Raw genomic sequence first — 18,317 nt, forward strand, 5'->3', positions numbered from 1 at the left:
CAAGTCCTTAAAGGTTTTATTCTTCCTCACGTGCAAAAGGCCAAGACTTGAACATTTTTGCACTGGGCTCTTACCTCAAGATGAAAATTTTCCATAGGTGGATTTGAGATTTCCCATCCTAGATAACTGCCCCAAATCCCACTCTATTACATACTGATCAACTTTGAGGAACCAATCCCACCACCACCACCCCCCAATCTACTTTTCTTCTTTCTTCTTTATTTTTAAAGAAAGGATGTAAGTGTCCTAAAGCATAGGTTGCACGGGTATCCCGCCGTGCCACTTGCTCTGGCCAGTGAAACTCGCACTCCTTTCTGCGTGTTTCCTCTATGGAAAATGCTCATCTTAAGGTAAGAGTGCAGTGCCAAATTTAGTATCCAAAATGTTATGAATATGTAGCCATACTGAGATTACTTTAAAAACCTTGACTGGCATTTCATGTCTTCATGCATTCAATTTAATTTTTATATTTTACTATGATATTTTATAAATACTGAAAATAAAATTAATTACTTCCTCAAGTCGTCTTTCAGTTCCTAGTGCTAAAAGGTTGTTGTATTCTCTCTCAAGGATCTGCCGTGCCTAGAGATACCAAAGTAAAAAATTAAAATGGTTGAAGAGGAATAAAAGGCAATAAGGGGTACAGGTTAACCAGAAGTAGCATGAGCAAACTTGCCTGGGTGTTTTGTGTTGGAATCTGTAATAATAAAGCTAAACTGCTGTAATCAAAGTTTTCATCCAGTGCTATAAGTGAACCATGTACACCACTTTCTAGAATATTATTTGCATATTCTCGCAGGCCAATAGCTTGTATCCAGCGTATGACTCGATCATTGCTCCATACCAGCACATCTGTAAGGACATAACACCGGTTCAGTCTCCTGATACCCGATAACTTCCGAACTATACAGGTTGTGCATGCACTGTGGACTCCATACAGCTTTATTTCTTAAATGAAGAATGCCAGCAAACTATTCATATAGTTTTAATGGCTTCAGTATCTCCTATTCAAAACCCAAGGTGTGGGAGCAACTGCGTGATTTTAGCTACCTTCAAGTTAAATGTTTATTCGAAATAATGTTTCCAAAGGAGAAAGGTGCCTCCAGAGGGCATCTCCAGAATGCAATTCCTCCCCCCTCCTATAGATACTCTTTTCAATTCTTAGGCAAGATTTTACAGTTTAATAGTGCAAAGGCACAGGAGAAATATCCATTCCTCAAGGCTTCACTGGAGATTTTTCTATTATACATTTTGAGAGTCAGGTCAGCACCTACCATTTTATATAACATGCCATAAAGCAAATGATGAATTCACAATTTTAGAGACTAAAACTATTTTTAGTTCAGAAAGCTGGTTGAGCTGTTAAGGTCCATGCCAATTGTAAAGCTAAGGCAACAAAATGAGCTAGGAAACCATTTTTGAGGGTTTGGCTGTTATAAAAAATATCCTACCCTGACCGTAAGACTAAAAGAAAGTTAACTTTAACTGCTCTTTATACTTGCGAGTGGGAAATGTAATACTGAGTTTTGTGTTACTAAGCGCTGAGGCGTTTTTCCTGAACACTTGGAAGTCCAGCTAATGTTGCTGTTCCGGGAGCAGGCATTCTCCATTGCCTGACCAAGAGCATCCCAGATTTTGGGGTCAGGATCGGCTGAAACACAGCGTGGCAGCGAGGGATCACCAAGACCAAATCCCACCTGGGATGGTGTCTAACTGACTGACACATGACAGGGTGAAGGTTGGGTGAAGGAGCTGTGGGTTATTACCCTTGTCCTAGCGGTGACTAGCATTGAAGCAACACCAGAATTTGAGCCCAACACCCAATTCCCCCATGTCAGTCTCCCTGACGCTGATGCCTCTATATCCAAGTCAAAGTCTTTGCATTAGTGCATGCCATCATCTGCCTTGAGCAAATGCATGCTTTCACTGTAGCCATTCCTCCTTCTAGTTCCCCCCTTATTTTTTTTTTTTCAGCTCTTCCAATCAGCATTGTGCTTGAGAAGGGTTAACTGCTGTATGCACTAGAGCTGGAAATGCTTAAAGAAATCAGAAGATTCACTTCTGATAACGGAAAAAACCCAACCACCCCAATAGTTATGTATAAAAGGAACCGTGCAGTGAGCATGCAACTGCTCTAGAGAGCTTTACACAGAAAAATACTTTAAAATCGGCTGTTAAATCTTTTAATAAGGCCAGTTCTGTTAGGAACTATTCTTACATACCAATCAACTGCCTCAGTGGCCATCCCTCCAAGCAACATTTTCTGTGATACACATTTTGAAGTAAGAAATCAAAGGCAAAGGTTTTCAAAAGCAGGAGCACAGTGTTAGGGTCCCGAGTGCTCTGATTTCCCAGTGTTGCCCCCAGCATGTCCCATTGGCTCTTTGGCCTTCTGCTTCTGAGACTGAAAGAGGCTAGGATGAGATCTGTCCCCAAAATCCAATTTAGCAAAATGTATGTATTAAACCGCCATTCAGAATTGCAGCCCCAATTTAGCAAAGTACCTAATTGTGCCTAGTTTAAGGAGATATTTTGTATTCTGAAGACAGATGGACTTATGTTAGCTTTACTTAAAGCACATGCTTAAATGCTTTGCTAAAATGGCATGACAAGGGGTTAACAGTGTTGAGCTTCAAAAGAAGAAACATTCCCAGTATTCATTCCCAGGAACTATCACCTTTTATTTCATGCTGACTCATTTCTCTTCGCTTTTCCAGTTCTTTTCTATCATAATTCAACCTCTTTAAACACATGATTCCATATTGCAAGCTTGTTCTGTTATTTAAAGAGAAACATTTACAGAGTTAATAAAGATAATTTTTAAGATGGGAATATATGTAGGATGTATTTCCTGCATTTCACATGAGGTGTGTCATGGTGCCCATGTAGCAAATCTTGAGGACAGAGGGGAGAGCAAAACCATTAAAAAAATCCACAGACTTCAAAAATGAAAGGGACAAAACCAAAATGAGTGTTTGAATAAATGTTCTAGCATAAGAAACCCAAAACATTAAAAACTGTGTTCAGAAAAGGTCAGCCCTTGTGAGCTGTGAAATGTTTCATCAAATCAGGCCTCAAAATGACAAATCAGCCAGTACATTAAAAAAAAAATCCACTTCTTGTCACATAAACATCATTCTCCCTGAAGTCTAAATGCCTTTATTTCCATATTTCCAATTTAGCTTCCTGGCTCTATCCCTAGATAACCCGAACAACTGTCAATTTGCTTGTACTGTTAACAGCTTTTATGTGCTACACACAATAGCTTTTCATTATTATGAGATCTCAGGGCTTCAAATCGTAGTCTACCATTTTCTGATACTTTAAACCACTTAAATAAATTATTATTGTTTCTGTATTGTCAAGGCTTTATTTATATATTAATGGTTCCCCGCTCATTATGCAATTTATCTGTACCAATAGTTTTGAGAGACATAACTGCAATGCGGTTGCTATTACTAAAGGAATGTCTCTCAATTCAGATTTCTGACACTTGGCACTTGCTTTTCTGTGTGGTTTTCCAAACCAGGACAACAGAAAGTAAGTGTTTTTATTCTGTGCAGCACTGAGCACTAGTCAGACATATAAAAGTCTTTATACATGTAGTCTTTATGCAAACATACCGATGAAAGCTATCCACCATTTTTAAGTGCACACGCAGATCTTTCTTTGTCAGATGATCTAACATCCTCGCATCTACCAGGCATTCCATAAAATAACTTCGGTACTGAGGTAAACCCAGACTGGGGAGCCATTCGTTACCTATCCATTCGTGGTTCATATCACCATAAGCCAGGGTCTACAGGGAAAATAAAAGGGGAAGGGGAAATAAATCCTTGAGTTTGTTCAAGGTTGCACCACAGACTGAAGACAGAATATCTATCTTCTATGCTTGTTTCTGGTGAGACTTCCTAGCTTAGAAATCCTGTCTAAAAAAAAAAAAAAATTCTGTTTTTACATGATTTTGACATTGGAGGTGGAAGCAACTCTGAGATATTTGTTACTGATAGCAGTTTTGCCTGTTGTCTTGTTTTCTACCTTTGTAAATTTTAAGCATTTTTTTCTGTAGTAAGAAATCGTAGTTTCAATTTTGAGTTTTAAATGCAAGCATAATTATTACACAATCAAAATGTGTTTGTTTCATAATCTTACTTGCTTTCAACTGACCTTCTAGAATATTTATGCTAGGCAATCCTACACTGAACTTGGTAATACAAACATGGCCCCAGGGAATCAACTGAAGTTTGTGTCACTGTTTAGTGGGGGCTAGGATTTCCTAAATAGGATCTAATGACACTTCATGGTTACACACCTGTAGTCCTTTTGAAACTAGAAGTTAATTTCAGTTGTTTGTCAGCCAAGCTTATGTTCACCGTCAGTCTTCACCATTAGTCAGAGCAGGTGACCAAATACATTCTATTGCTGAGATATTTTCAGCTGTGAACAGCTTAAACCTAAATGCATCATATGTGGAGCTCAATAAATTAATTCTTTAAGATAGGAGGAAGGCAGACTCGTCCTAGAAGCTAGCATTCAGACATCAAGCTACTTGATTGTTCAACTGAAATTTCAATAGGGTGAGGAAGAAAGTATATGAAAAAAACACATGCATGTTGAGCTATTTTTATATGGGTTGCACAATTAAGATGCAAAATAGATTCTACATCTCGCTATTGTCAATTATTTTGGTACTACAAAAAGTTAACAGAAAAGAAAACTCATAAATTGCAAGATTAACACCTCCTCAGTGGGATCGTGCTCAGCTTTGAGCATCACTTTCAAGCCTAACTATCTTTTTGGTTTTGTTTTTAATGTCTCCTGTCATTATAGACAAAAGGATAACACAGTGTGAGCCAGATATATTTTCCAGGGGGGAAAGTATAGTCCCTTCATGTCTCATTCTTGTGAGATTTGGACGACAAAAGGAGTGCCATAAGTAAAGACAGTAAGATTGTGTAACAGTGTGCATATATCAGACAGAGAGAAAGAAGTTGAAAAATATAAGTGATTGATAGTCTAACTAACGTGAAAAATTTTGTTCCTAATTATACAAGACTATTTGTAGACTGATACTTGGGCGTGATTTATACAATTGCTCTAAAAAAAAATCTGGTGTAATTTTAGAAATGTTAGATCTCAAACTCTTGGCATATTTTATTAGCCTATTTTCAAACAGGAGGAAAATATTTTTTCTAGATTTAGCTGGGAGGTAGAAGATGTCTCTGGAATGTAGCCATTTCTTTTAAGAAAAATATTTACAGCATATGTACCATTTTGTTCTTTACCTAGCAAACCTGTCCAGAGAATATTTTCTTTGTATTAGAAGAACTCTAAAGTGTGTAAATCATAATTCAGTCACTGAGGTACTGTCACAATACTGTGCTCTTCTGTGCATATTGATACACTGTTAATTCCATTATTATTAGCTTTCCATTCAAAAAAATCATGTGAAAGGGTCATACCTGAGCCCAGCTGCCTTCTTCAGACTCCTTCTGTGTTATCAGTGAGAAGCAATTAGTAAAGCAGGTAAAAAGACAGTAAAAATGAGTTATAAAAAGACGTAGTTTTCACGTGTATGTTAATCTTAGTACAAATGAAAACGTACATGTAAAATGTGCCAATAAAATAACTGCAGTCAGTGGCAATGCCCTGGGGTAAACTACCTTAAAAGTTACAAGACCTAAACCATAAAATCTTAGCAGGGCAAATCTAGCTAAGTTTTCAAGATATAAAATTATTATAGCTTGGTGAAACTTTACAGCATTCTCTTAAAGACTTTTTATGGTTTCTCAATCAAAACACAACAATTTACTTACAAAATTAGGCATTAGAGATGCCATTTTTTGTTTCTACTTAGGTTTTGCAACATTCACAATAAAAAGCTGTCTTCTTGTGAATGTATTGTAAAGGAGCTTTTTAGATAACATTTTTTATGGCGAAACTATATTTTTCTGGCTGGCCAGTTAAACAGGACCAACTCTACTTCCAGTCAGTTGAGTGGTGTTATATTTGTATTTATCTTTACCAACAATAATAAAATTGGAAATTAGCTCAGTTGTAAAAAAAAATTGATGAGAATCTGCTTCATGAATGTTCATGAGAAAACTTTAAACAGTATAGCAAGCATAAATTTCTAAGAAATATGTCTTTATTGCATCAAAATTTAGCTTCAATACCTCCCCAACCAATTATGTATTGGGCTGTCTATAAAGTTTTCCAAACTGAAGATAGGTTTTTCAGACATCTCACTGTAGGATTGTATCATGTTTTATAAGCACTGTTATGGAGTTGATATGACATAATGCTAAAGCCAAACCCTAAAATAACATATGTTCCAAGTAAAAGAAGAAAGTCAGAACTATTGAATAAAATCTATTATTTATGTCCCCCCAAAGCAGGGAGAGGTTTGACAAAAATCAATAAATAAATGACACACTCCATGCACCCTAAATTAAACAGCATGAATACACGAGTATGGACATGAAAGACTCAGCATTAATGGAAACACTGAGTTGTGTAATGCACCATTCTCAAGCCTTTTCTTATCTCTTTCTATTTCAGCAGATATAACACTATGTTTAGAAGAGGTACTAGGGAGTAGAGTAGAGGGAAATTGTTGCACCTGTAACCACAACAATTTCATTTCACTAAATGAGGTTTCACACTGGCAGTGAAACTACTGTGTACTGTAAAACTCCAATACTGGTTTTAGGTTCACACAATTTTTGTGATCACAATACAGTTTGTAATTTCTTTTGCAGATAAATGATGTAACTGTTCTTTAAATTAAATTTCACTACTCCCTGTGACTTTCTAATGGCACACTTGGGAAGCATCCTACAGAAGACAGGGTATCTGTGTTAAAGCAGATACATCCTAGTTGTCTTTTGAGCACTGAAACCATTTAAATGGAAGCGGAAAGACTAACCGTTTTAGCTGGAGCGGCAAGATTTTCCATTTCTTCATGGGTCACCCAAACATTGCCTGAGGGCTATGGACACAGCCCGCAGGGAGGCAGGTGGGATCCACATTAGGTAAGCAGTGGTAAAGAAGAAAGGCAGCACCACTGTAAGTTAACAGCGTATAGCATCACCATCAGCACAACCACGTTCTTGCCTCTACCGAGCTGCAACTAGAGACAACTTTAGACAACTTGTTTTGTATCTTTTGTTAGAGGATTCTGAACGGACCTGATGGAGTATTTCAAACAGAACTGATGGATGAAATCTGGTAGAGCACCGCCACAAAGGAAAGAACAGTAATTAAAGCTGCATTTCACACACAAGTGGCAAATACAACCTTTAGCTCATAGCTCTGTCTGGACATAAGCTTCAGTTCTCAGAGATTTTCCAGCCTAAATATTCTGCACGCATCACATGCTCATATTGTAATCTAAATAATTGTTACTTCCCCCACGTTTCTGTAAATCAAAAATGTCAAGAAAATTCACTTGTAATACTATTTTTCCTCATCTTATTGTTTTCAGCCAGATTATTACTAGGACAATGAGATGAGGCAGAGAGGGGGTGTGGAAGTCTGCTGTGCACATAAGGTGAAATGTGATGTGTTTTCTTGAGAGCTGAAGTAAATTAACTCCTTTCCTGAGAAAGAAGGGAGGCAGAATGACTTGGGACTCAGAAATGCACGTGCCAGGGCAGGGCAGCTTTTTGCTGGCAATTCATCAGGGAGAATTAAAAAAACAAGGCAAAACTATTCCCAGTGTTTCTAGCTTGAATGTACTGTTTTCTCGTTTCATAAGTGTCAATGTGCTTATGCTTTGAAATATGCTCTTACGCTCTTAAAATCAAAATGAATTTTGTTTAGTAATTCAACATCACGTTGAGTCTATACTGCTTTACTTAGGTGAAATCCATTACTATTCACAGTATTACCATGGTTGTGACATATACAATCATTCTGAGGGAAGAAAATATCACATGGGGAACTATAATATTTAAAGAACCTTGGAAATGTGAAGATAAAAGGCCAGTCAATAGGAACATTAGAGTCCTGTTGTCCAATCGCTCGTATAACTCAGTGGTTCTGGTACCCCTCAAAGGTATCTGAATTCTCATTTCCACCAAAAGATTCTCCATGAATTCCATGAAGATGAGAGATTACAAAATACAAATATTATTATCATCATCATTATTATTGTTATCTTAGTATTAGAAGTCTGGGCTGCACTACTTGAGTAGTAGACTTCGTCCTTCACTTATGTGCCATATTTCCCATCTGATCAGATTTTTCTTGTTCTTTTTTCTTTTTTTCCTGGTTACGGCCTCTGTTGCCTTTTTCATAGCCGCCATCATCATCAGGCTCTCAGCTTGAAACTCCCCTTTCATTATCTTGTTTCTTTTTCTCCTGGCCTGTGCTTCTTCATTTTCCACTAAAAGGTGTTTTTTATCTATAGCACATACATTCTTGCCTTCTCCTAATGTACTTTCTTGCTCTTTTTGATATATTCCCCTTTCCTTTCAGACCTGTATCTCTGTGTTTCTTCTTTAGTTGGTTCCTTCCCATCTGCTGCCACTCTTCCCCTTCTCTCCCTTCCTCACATGCTCCACTTCTCCCTTCCAGACTCTCCCTTCACACCTCCAATCACTGCTTCTCTTAAAAGCATGAAGAACATAAAGCCAGCTGACTCAGATTAGACAACATTTGAAAGGATGCAAAAAAGGGGAATAGGAACAAGATTCAAAAGAGCTGTGTTCCTACATAACCCCTCCCCCCTCTTGCCTTGCCTGCCCCCGCCCCCCAAAGGAAAAAAAAAAAAGAAAAAAAAAGAGAAACAATCTGATTTGGTTGGGAGAGATGGCTTGAAGGAAGAGAAAGACAAAAATATAGGCAAAATTACAAACAAGATGCTCAATACTGATAATTTAGATAACATCAAGGTTAATCAAAAGCCTGACTTACAAAAAATAACAATATCTGCTAAGGGAAGAAAAAATCAGCGATCAACAATCAAGTGGTGATGAACAGGTCCCTCTATGTCTCTATAGGACAGTTCCCACTGATTATGAAGTGTGCGTTACCACAGAGCCACTCTTGTACTACAAAAGTCTTTCTGCAGACTCCTGCAGGGTGAAGTGGGGAAGAAAAAGTTAGCTGAACGGGACTCACTGTTCTGGATGTTGGAGGTGCTGATGGACTTGTCAGTGATACCATCTCCTGGATTGCTAATCGGAGCTTTAAGCGATGAAGAGGATTGCTGATTCCAATTTCTCTTTGAATCTCAGTATCAGACAGAGCAGACATAATAGCTCCGCTCTTCACGTTGGCACGGCAGGCAGCAACATACCAGGCTGGCATGCCTAGCCAGAGCTGTTGAGAGAAAGGACACATTCATCCAAAGCATTGCTTCATTTCTCAAATGAAATTAATCATCAAGGCACCTATCAATCTGAATAAGCGTGGTAATACACACAAATGATTATGACTATCGTAGTCTTTAATAAAACAAAATTGTTGTAGAACCTTTGAAATTGCTGTGGCTTCATGTGAACTCCTTTTGTTGCTTTTATGTAAGCAGAACTTTAAAGCAAGGGATGCTTTGAATTATTTTTAGAGCTATGTGCCTCCATCACCTAGGCTACTCCCATCACCTAGGCTACTCCTTTGCCGGGCCTTTAATCAGCAAGTAGTGGCACAAGTCAGCATTACTGCCCATTTGACAGTCTTATCAGATACAGAAAACAATCTAAGAGGTATTAAGTAATTTTTTCACTTTTGTACTAAAATGGCTTTTTCTCTCTTTCCATGTTAGTCCCCTCAGGGTACTCATGGGGCACAATCTCACACTTCTCAGCTTTTATTTTCTTGGTAGAAATAAACCAAGCACAGTACAGATAACCAGCCTAGTGAGGACTTGAGCTTACTGTAAATTTGGGAACAGTCTGGTATGGTGTCATATCCCAGCTATAAGCACAGGTTAGAAGTTGCAGCAAAATGTAAGCACAGCTACATCACCTGTGAGTTTTGAAGATACATACTCGCCACTTCATGCTTTTCCTCTCCTTATGTTAGTCTTACTAGACTAGGTCAGCAACAGCCCCTTGCTTCACCACTTTTACTCTTTTCTTGTAAGAGGTACTCTCCACTTCTACCAGTCTTTCCTGGGACCTACTGAGTATGAAATCTAGGTTTTCTCAGTTTTCTCATTTTGTGCTGCCTCATTAATATGATTGTCAGTGTCTACAGATCTTTGCTCCCAAAGGAGATAATTCTATAGCAGGGGTGCATACATGTGGAAAGTTTTTGTCGCAGTGTGAAATATGTTACACTACAGAGAAAAGTGTGAGAAGGACAGAAGCAGTGAATGCCATAATCACTGAGATTTTGGGGATAACACAATGGAAAACAAAGACATACCTCACTAGGTGCTTAACTCCAGGAGACTGTTAGGCTCTGTGAAACCTGAGAGAAGAAGAGACTTCTCTCTGAAGAGTAGCCCTTCCCTGCCCTCTCTCCTCACCCTTTTCCAGATCACTATCACACATGGGTTGGTGCTGTGAATTACGTTTTTTAGTACATAGCTCTCCTCACTGGGATAAAGAAGCATAATGTATAACAAAAGATTTCCAGTGGGCAGCAAAACAGCAAACATATTCTAGATTTTGTGACACTGAGTGTCAAAGTGCACAAATCAGCCTTCACTACTTAACCTTCAATGTATCTGAGTGTACATACATCTGTATACATAAAATTTATATACATATTTATACAGCTACCTAATTTTGTTAAGTATAGATCTGTTGTACTTTACTGTACGTATTTCTTCAAATATAAATTGTCAAAAGCACTTTTCAAGCATACCGATTAGTTTCTAATGGCTTATAGTAGCATCTTACTCTATTCTACTGTTTCTGAAATAGAAACCTATCCATCAGCATACGATGCAGTGATACTATGTGATAGTAGCCATTATATTCTATATTTTCAGATTTTTTTAATTAATTCTGGGTAGAAGACAATTAACGACTATCTGTGTTTGAATTGCAGTGAGATAGAGCATCTGTGACTGTAAGTGAAGTCATTGAGAGCTCTGTCTCTCTGTGCGTCTGAAATAGGCCATCAGAATTAGCTGATTTCATTATTTTAATTTTTTCTCTTAATAATGGCTTACTAAAAGAGAACATAAGGTCAAAGAAATTGTTTAAAAATATGCCATCAGTAAATTCACCAGTGAATCTGGAAAGCAGAGACAAACTGAAAGGATTTTCCTTTAATGTCTTACAGTACAGGGAAGTACTGGCTATTAACAAGTCTATACCTTATCTGGGACATACTTACTTAAAAGACAACTGTTAGATCACTTTCACATCACAGAGGAAACAGACTTGAATGGCAGATTCCAAAAGAGCTCACACAGGCTTTTCTGTACTGACTCCCAATGCGTCACAGGGCTTGAGGAACCACTGCATCATGTTTCAAAAAGCCCTTCCCACTGATGGGATGAGCCACTGCCCCCCATCTAATGCTAGTCTGAACCTTACAAATATGATCTAATCCCAACTAACTGTAATGAAATACAAAGTTTCATGAAAGTCAAAAAATGAAAAAAAAAAAAAGTTATGTAGATTACACCCAGCTGCACTTCAACAAAGGGCCATGAGGAAACTATGCATAGCTTTAAAATGTATTTAATGTTCTCATTTAATGTGACATTAATTTTTTTCATACATGCACTTGAAAAGCAGGAAAGTGTAAATATTGGGAGTTATTCACCCTGCAGAAATAGATTCAAACGTTTGCTGCTCATTAGGTAAATTAGTCCTTTAACAAATTAGGTAAATTAGTTCTTTAACAAACAGCTGTCTCTACCAGAAAATACAGTTAGATGAAAACAGTCCCTAAAAAGAGGGCAAAGTATTGTTCTAGGCAGAGAACCCAGATATCAAGACTGATATACTGTTCCAGAACTAGTTAAGAAAACCCACAGTTCTTAAAATATATCTCAACTATGTCCGTGCTACATCCAAATGACCAGAATAAATGCTAAGGCTGAAAAGTTAAGCCCTGAAAATTTGGAAATGTCACAATAGCAATCACATATACTTCTTTAATTTGGGCCTTTGTCTCCTTTAATATTAATTTCATTTTTTAGTCCAACAGTCACATATTATATTTTCCCCAGGAGAGTATGAAATGCACGCAGTGTCCATCTGCTGACTGAATGCACTGATGCTCACTGAATATGTTCAGTGCTTCTGCTCTCATATCTTTTTATCATCAATAGTCAATCTGCATTGAATACTGCAACATAAACTTCCCCGTGGGCGTTCCTCTGCTACTCTCATCATATTTCCAGAGAAGTTCATAGACATCAATTTCTCTCTACAGCCCCTCTCTGCCAAAGTGGGAAGCATATCCTATTTTGCAGCTAGAGAATCAAGGCAAAAAATATTAGGGCTTAACTTGTCAGAAATGTCTTCAAGTTTTGGATCACCCTGGAGGACATCAAGGGCAGATTTTTCGCAGTATTCAGAAAAGTATAGACCTTTGTATATTCACCTTTCCAGCAAATCAGCTTTGACTGTAATATTGAATATTTCTGACGGATACAAATCTGGTTACAGAACTCTCAAAATCATATGAAAAAGTCAGGTAGTGGCCAAAGTAATGAATGTTCCTTATTAACAGAGATCTTTTTTTTTTTTTTTTTTGGAAGGAAGATATCATACTATTTTCCAAGGTCATGCACATATGCTTGAACTGCCTTTCTGCAGTTTTCATTTCATCTTTTTCATTAAGTTCCTTCTGCAATACCCACATGAAGGAGAAATTGTGTAGACATTAACTGCTTTCATTCTTTCCTCATCCTTTGTTTATTCCCTGAACATACTCCTGTTAAAGCTTTGGAGGAGGGAGACCTTTTCTTTTTCTAATTGAAGGGAAAAACTCCACAAATTCTGATGATCAATGGATGATGTCCACAGCAGACATGAGAATAGGTGGGAATACATAGAGATGTTTAGTATAGACAAGGAATAAACACCCATTCCTTGAGCCAACAAAGAGCTTGTATCTGCACTGAACTGATACAGACTTGCCATGTAAAAGCGACTGTGTATTTGTGTAAGAACATCCTTACTTTCTGCCTTCTCCTCCCCTCAGCATCTGGGTAGGTATTTTTTGCATAGTTCCCTCACCTAAAAGAGTAATTGATTTCTTATCAAAATTGATGGACAGCTTTTCTGAATGTTTCTCTGGATGGGTTCCAAAATCCATTCTTTTAGGCTCTCCAAATAAAGGAGAGTGCTTTGCAGATGGGATTTCAGAGATGAAGGCACTGCCTGTCAAATCAGAGCGATTTCAACCTGGATCTTGCAAATCCCAGGTGAAAGTGCCAAATGGAAATCAGGTAAGTCAGCCCTTTCCCATTACCTTTTAAAAAGATAGAAAGTTACAAATTCTTTAAATTTATTAAAAATCCTGAAGATGTAGCTTTTGTGTTAACCTCAAACAAAATTTGATAGCTAATTTTTATTTTCTCCTTAGCACATCATCCTACATAAACTCTGTCTGTGGAGTACCTAGATAGTTAGAGTTTGAGAAACTATAAGATTTCAAAAATTTGGGGTTTGAGTGCATTTAATAACCTTTTTTTCCTGTCCTCATCCCCCTGTGTAATCCTGTCTTATTTTTTTCAGCTCTAATCTCTGATTTACACCATCCAGTGTCAAAATCTATTTAGTGCTTATGGCACAGTGCACAGGGGAGGAAGGAGGAGACTTCAACAGTCTCTTTTAAAATTTGTAAGGATGAGCACACAGAAGCAGCCTACAAACGTGGTTCACATTTCCAAGTTATGGCCAACACTTACCTCCAGCCAGGCAACCACTGTAGGCCCATCCCACTGTGCAAAAGGCAAACCCTTTCTCCGAGCTTCTTCCAGAAGTTCATGTCTAGAAATGGATTAAAAATTGTTAAATATACAGAGGTATGATAGTGACAATGTAGATGCAACCATGCCTTTTTGTTAAGGGTAACAACAGTGAAGCATAATGACAGGCAGAGAAAAGGCATAGAAAACAACAATGAACACTACAGCCTCTTCCCCTTTTGAATGTATTCATCTATTCCCAACTCTTCTTTTTTTTTTTTTTTTTCTTGGTGCATTTTGACATCCCTTTAAGCACCTAACATACAAAAGGCGAGATTTCTGTCTGTTCTTAGCTGAAGCAAGACAGAATTGGGATATCCTATATGAAAGGATCACCCATATAATAGAAGACATTGGTGAAGAGAGATAACCAAGGGATTCCCCCTGAGACTACCTTAGCTCTGGTCTGGTAATGACCCAGAAAGGGCCAAATTGCCAACTTCTAGACCTGAGCTAAGCATGGATGTAATGCAGCCAGGTACGAGAGGTTTCTGTTTGAAACACTAAACACTCCTGGCCCAGCTATGCACAATTCTAAGGTCTCTGGAGTGCAGCTATTCTGCATCTTAAATAAGCCATCTGTGGCTGATTAAGAGTTGGTTGTATCTTGAATAGTTCCATGTTAAGGTTTTTTATTATTATTGCTTATATGCAAAAGAAATCCATGTGGTTTACTCATGTAAACATTTTTATAATTATAGAATTAATGTGGTTTCTCAATTTTATGCATATACACATAGATACATTTCTATTGAGTTGATCAGATACCAATCCAACTCCTGCATCCGCAGTGTCTCTGGACTGCAATGAGTGTGTTATGTAAGACATCATTCTTAAAGTTTAAAATATACTTTTAATACAGCAGTTTAAATATTTGATAAAGTTATGTATAGGCCAGTCAGCTAGACTATCAGGAGAATGCTCTATATTAAACATGTTCAACCATTTGACCAGACATTTTTATTCCTGGAGCGGCAATAAAGAACCCACTGTGGTGGTTGCATAGAAAGAGCAGTCCTGCAAAAGTCTCTTTTTCTGCTATTTAAGAACATATTTTCAGCTGCCTCCTACCGAGTGAAACACAAAAGAATGCTTTCAGCAACAAGCTGTAGTGAAAAACAAATTAGACAGAGACTATGCTAATGTAGTATTAAAATTTGCTTACATTCCCACATAACAAGGAAATCTTGGAATTACAGCTTCAATTTTGCTCTGTCCTCCTTTATTACTACAGCCTTTGTGGTTCAGTTATCCCTTGGCAATTCTTCACTGCCTTAGCAGCCTTTCAAACATATGTACTAGAAAATCACAGCGATGGAGTGATCTTAATTGTAAGGAGTACTCCTTTGGGGATTTTTGTACTACTGAGGGGGCAGACAGAGAATTTGGCTTTAGTAGAAAATGGATCTCAAATAGCAGTTTTGCATATGTGTTTTTAAATCCCTCGCTGTGAATTAATAAAGACAGCTGCTTTACTTTCCATGTTTCTGCTGAAGTAATATGTAACACTGCAAATACTTGACAGCATTACTGAAGTTTATCTAGCTTCTCCTCCCACACATCCTTTGCAGCATACCTTACCCTTTGTCACTCAGACGTCCAAAGACACTGTAAAGCTATCCTTGCTTTCTATGAAAACAAAATCCTCAGGAAAATGAGAAGTTGCTCTTTGGGTACACTAACACCATGTTCCTTCAGTAGCTGGAGGAGGTGCAGAAATCCCATATTCCCAGTGACGGCCAATACAGACATACCCAGCTGGCTGCTTAGGAAAGCAGAATTAAGGCATGGCCAGCCACCTCCCAGTCACCTGTGGATGAGGTATTTGGGTTGCAGCCTTCCCCCAGAGCTGGTTCTGCAGAGTACCTGTGAAGCTACAGCAGTGCTGTGCCTCCCTCAGGTGCCGCACCAGGGTTGCACGGCTCCTGCTGCCAGCAGGGCTGTGAGCTGGCATGGCTGTCCTTAGGGAGAGCCAAGCTTTCAGGGATGCCTCTTCCTCACCTGGCCAGTTTTGGTGTCTCGTGGCAAAGCACGGACCCCACAAAACCCTATATGACTTGCTCCTTCTCCACAGCCAGCCCAAGCCCAGGGAACAGCCCTTTCTGCAGCTAGCAGTCCCATGGAGGCACCATCCTTGGGAGGAACCTGATCCCAGATTTTTTCCTATCTGGGCTACTCTCTTCATTCATACCAGCTGAAAGAGCAGGGCTGGGTATCACAGTACGTAAAACAGGAGATTATGGCTTTGAGGGCCACTGGCCTTCCTTGCTTGTGTTGGGCTCCTGCGCCACGCAGGAGAGCAGCAACACATGGTCTACAAGGAGATGGGGAGGAACTATTTCTTTGATTTGGTGTTCAATCCCTGTGTGGCCTCAGGAACCAAGGTGCCTGCAGAAGAGGCATTGGCACTTTAAGTTCTCACTTCCATGAGAAACTTACTTCCTTTATGCTGGAATTATAAAATACATATTTCTAGGGAGTCCTCTGTGACTTTGCAACATCTGAACTAGCCTGAGCCTTGGTGTGGAGGCTCAGCATTATTCCAGGGCTTCTCAAATACACTCTCCCAGAGTAGGAAAGCTCTTCTGTTACTTCAGAGGCAGTCTGACTCACAGAGCTAAAGGAAAATACAGTTGCGGTTTTTGATTTTGGCTGAATAAAATGGGGCCAGGGCAGAAATGGGATGCCCTATGTATATGCTACAGCCAAAGACTACAGTGTGATAAACATAATCCAAAGAGTCTAGGCATGTAGAAGGAAAGTTTTTTGGGTTGAAAATATTTTTAGTGTGAAGTTAAAATCCTTTACTAAGACATGCATAGGGAATACAGCCATCATAAGGCCTGTGCCTCACTTATTGATGTGGAATACTAAAAGGATTTTTATAATATTTCTTTCCCTTAAAAAGAAATTTATGCTTCAGAACTTATGCTTCCTTCCCTCAGATGTTTCATTTAAACTCCTCTCCAATATTAAAGTTTATTTAAATTATATTTTACTTTTTGAAAAGTATTCTTTGACTACTTTTTAATACACACTAGGAGATCTGCAGAACCTGAACCTTCAATTTCTAAACCAGAACTAAACCCAGAATTTCTGGTTTTTGACTAAGAGAGGTATTCTTTAGCTGGCAGTCAAAGAAAACTCTGGGTTTTTTTTATATGAACTAGCACTAGAGAAAAAACTCCACTCTTTCAAAATAAGTTAAAAGTGTCATGTAGGAAAAAAACATGTATCGTTTTGATCAATAACGCAAATCATCAGATCTGGTGATCTACCTATTTTGGAATATAATCCAAATATTTTAGAATAGCCTGAATGTACTATTATCCTTGTGGGATACTCACTGGCTTCCTGAAAACAGAAGGTCCCCAAAGCCAAATACTGGCGACTGCCGTTCAGTTTTCCTTACAAAAACGTACAACTGATCACAGGAAGAAGAAGAGGTGAATACCCTAAAACTCGTCACTCCCTCTTCCTTTCATTACAAAGATAGGGTTTGGAGATCATGAATAGCATTATACAGTTTCTTTAATTTGGAAGATGCTTTACAGGGGAATGTTAAGATTTTCTCCTCTTAAGACTTTGTCAGAAGAGTACTACACGTTATAATGTGTCCACTTTGCAATGGTAAGGAGGTAGGGAATTAAAATGTAATTATTCCCATGCTCATTTAGTTTTTTGGCAACATATGAAAACAACCTGATAAGGAAGAATTGACATTAATTAGGCATTACTATAAAAGCTATTATTTTGCAGATTTAAACCACTTACTACCACTGGAATGAATTCCAAATTAAAGCCATATTTTTAAAGATAACATTATTACTGTTCAAGAAGAAAATCCTCTTCCTGGAGACAATATGGGAATAACTGCCATATGCTATTTAAAATATATCATTACCCTGAGCCCGGTTTTGCAAAGTCAGGAAATTTCATGAACTTCAACTGTTTAACATTCATCCAAAATTTGAGAGATGCTTGTATTTGTCTTTTTTAGAGAGTGCCTCATACAGTAGGCTGTCTTCGCTCTTTTATCAAAGGCAGAAAAGAAAAATCACATGATGTCAAGTTGTGTTATGGAGTTGTGTGTCAGAGAAGCGGGGCTGCCTCCCTAGCATTGACTTCTGATGTTTATCCTCCCTCAAATTACCTCCTAAACATACTGTTACACTTGGCCATTTTCTTTAGCACCATTCTTCTGGGAGCCAGGTGCCCAAATCAACCTACCAAGTTGACAGCACAACTGTTTCACACCATGGGGACTATGAATGCTTCAATATCCCTCTGGACAGCAGAGGTACATGGGAGCAAAAGGAAGGCGTAAATGATAAGAGAAAACTATTTTATTATCGTGCAAATTTTCTATTTCATATATATCCTTCCCTTGCACTGGGAAAATTCTAGCTCTGTATCACCAGCCCTCACC

General features: G+C 38.3%; 1 protein-coding gene across 4 annotated transcripts in view; it reads right to left on the reverse strand.

The window, feature by feature from the left end:
* PPFIA2 (PPFI scaffold protein A2) overlaps window positions 1-18,317 on the reverse strand; it is a 345,661-nt gene that overhangs the window by 2,280 nt on the left and 325,064 nt on the right. For 3 of the 4 annotated variants that reach the window (XM_075727716.1, XM_075727714.1, XM_075727718.1), the window contains 8 exons: window positions 13,829-13,910; window positions 9,127-9,327; window positions 6,929-6,991; window positions 5,463-5,492; window positions 3,624-3,799; window positions 2,678-2,775; window positions 677-852; window positions 514-582 (listed from right to left, as the gene is read on the reverse strand). In XM_075727716.1, coding sequence (XP_075583831.1) covers window positions 514-582; window positions 677-852; window positions 2,678-2,775; window positions 3,624-3,799; window positions 5,463-5,492; window positions 6,929-6,991; window positions 9,127-9,327; window positions 13,829-13,910 — 895 coding nt within the window. The remainder of the gene's footprint in view (window positions 1-513; window positions 583-676; window positions 853-2,677; window positions 2,776-3,623; window positions 3,800-5,462; window positions 5,493-6,928; window positions 6,992-9,126; window positions 9,328-13,828; window positions 13,911-18,317) is intronic. The other variant, XM_075727717.1, reaches the window with a different exon arrangement.

The sequence above is a fragment of the Pelecanus crispus genome, chromosome 1 (assembly GCF_030463565.1).
Source record: "Pelecanus crispus isolate bPelCri1 chromosome 1, bPelCri1.pri, whole genome shotgun sequence".
Lineage (NCBI taxonomy): Eukaryota > Metazoa > Chordata > Aves > Pelecaniformes > Pelecanidae > Pelecanus > Pelecanus crispus.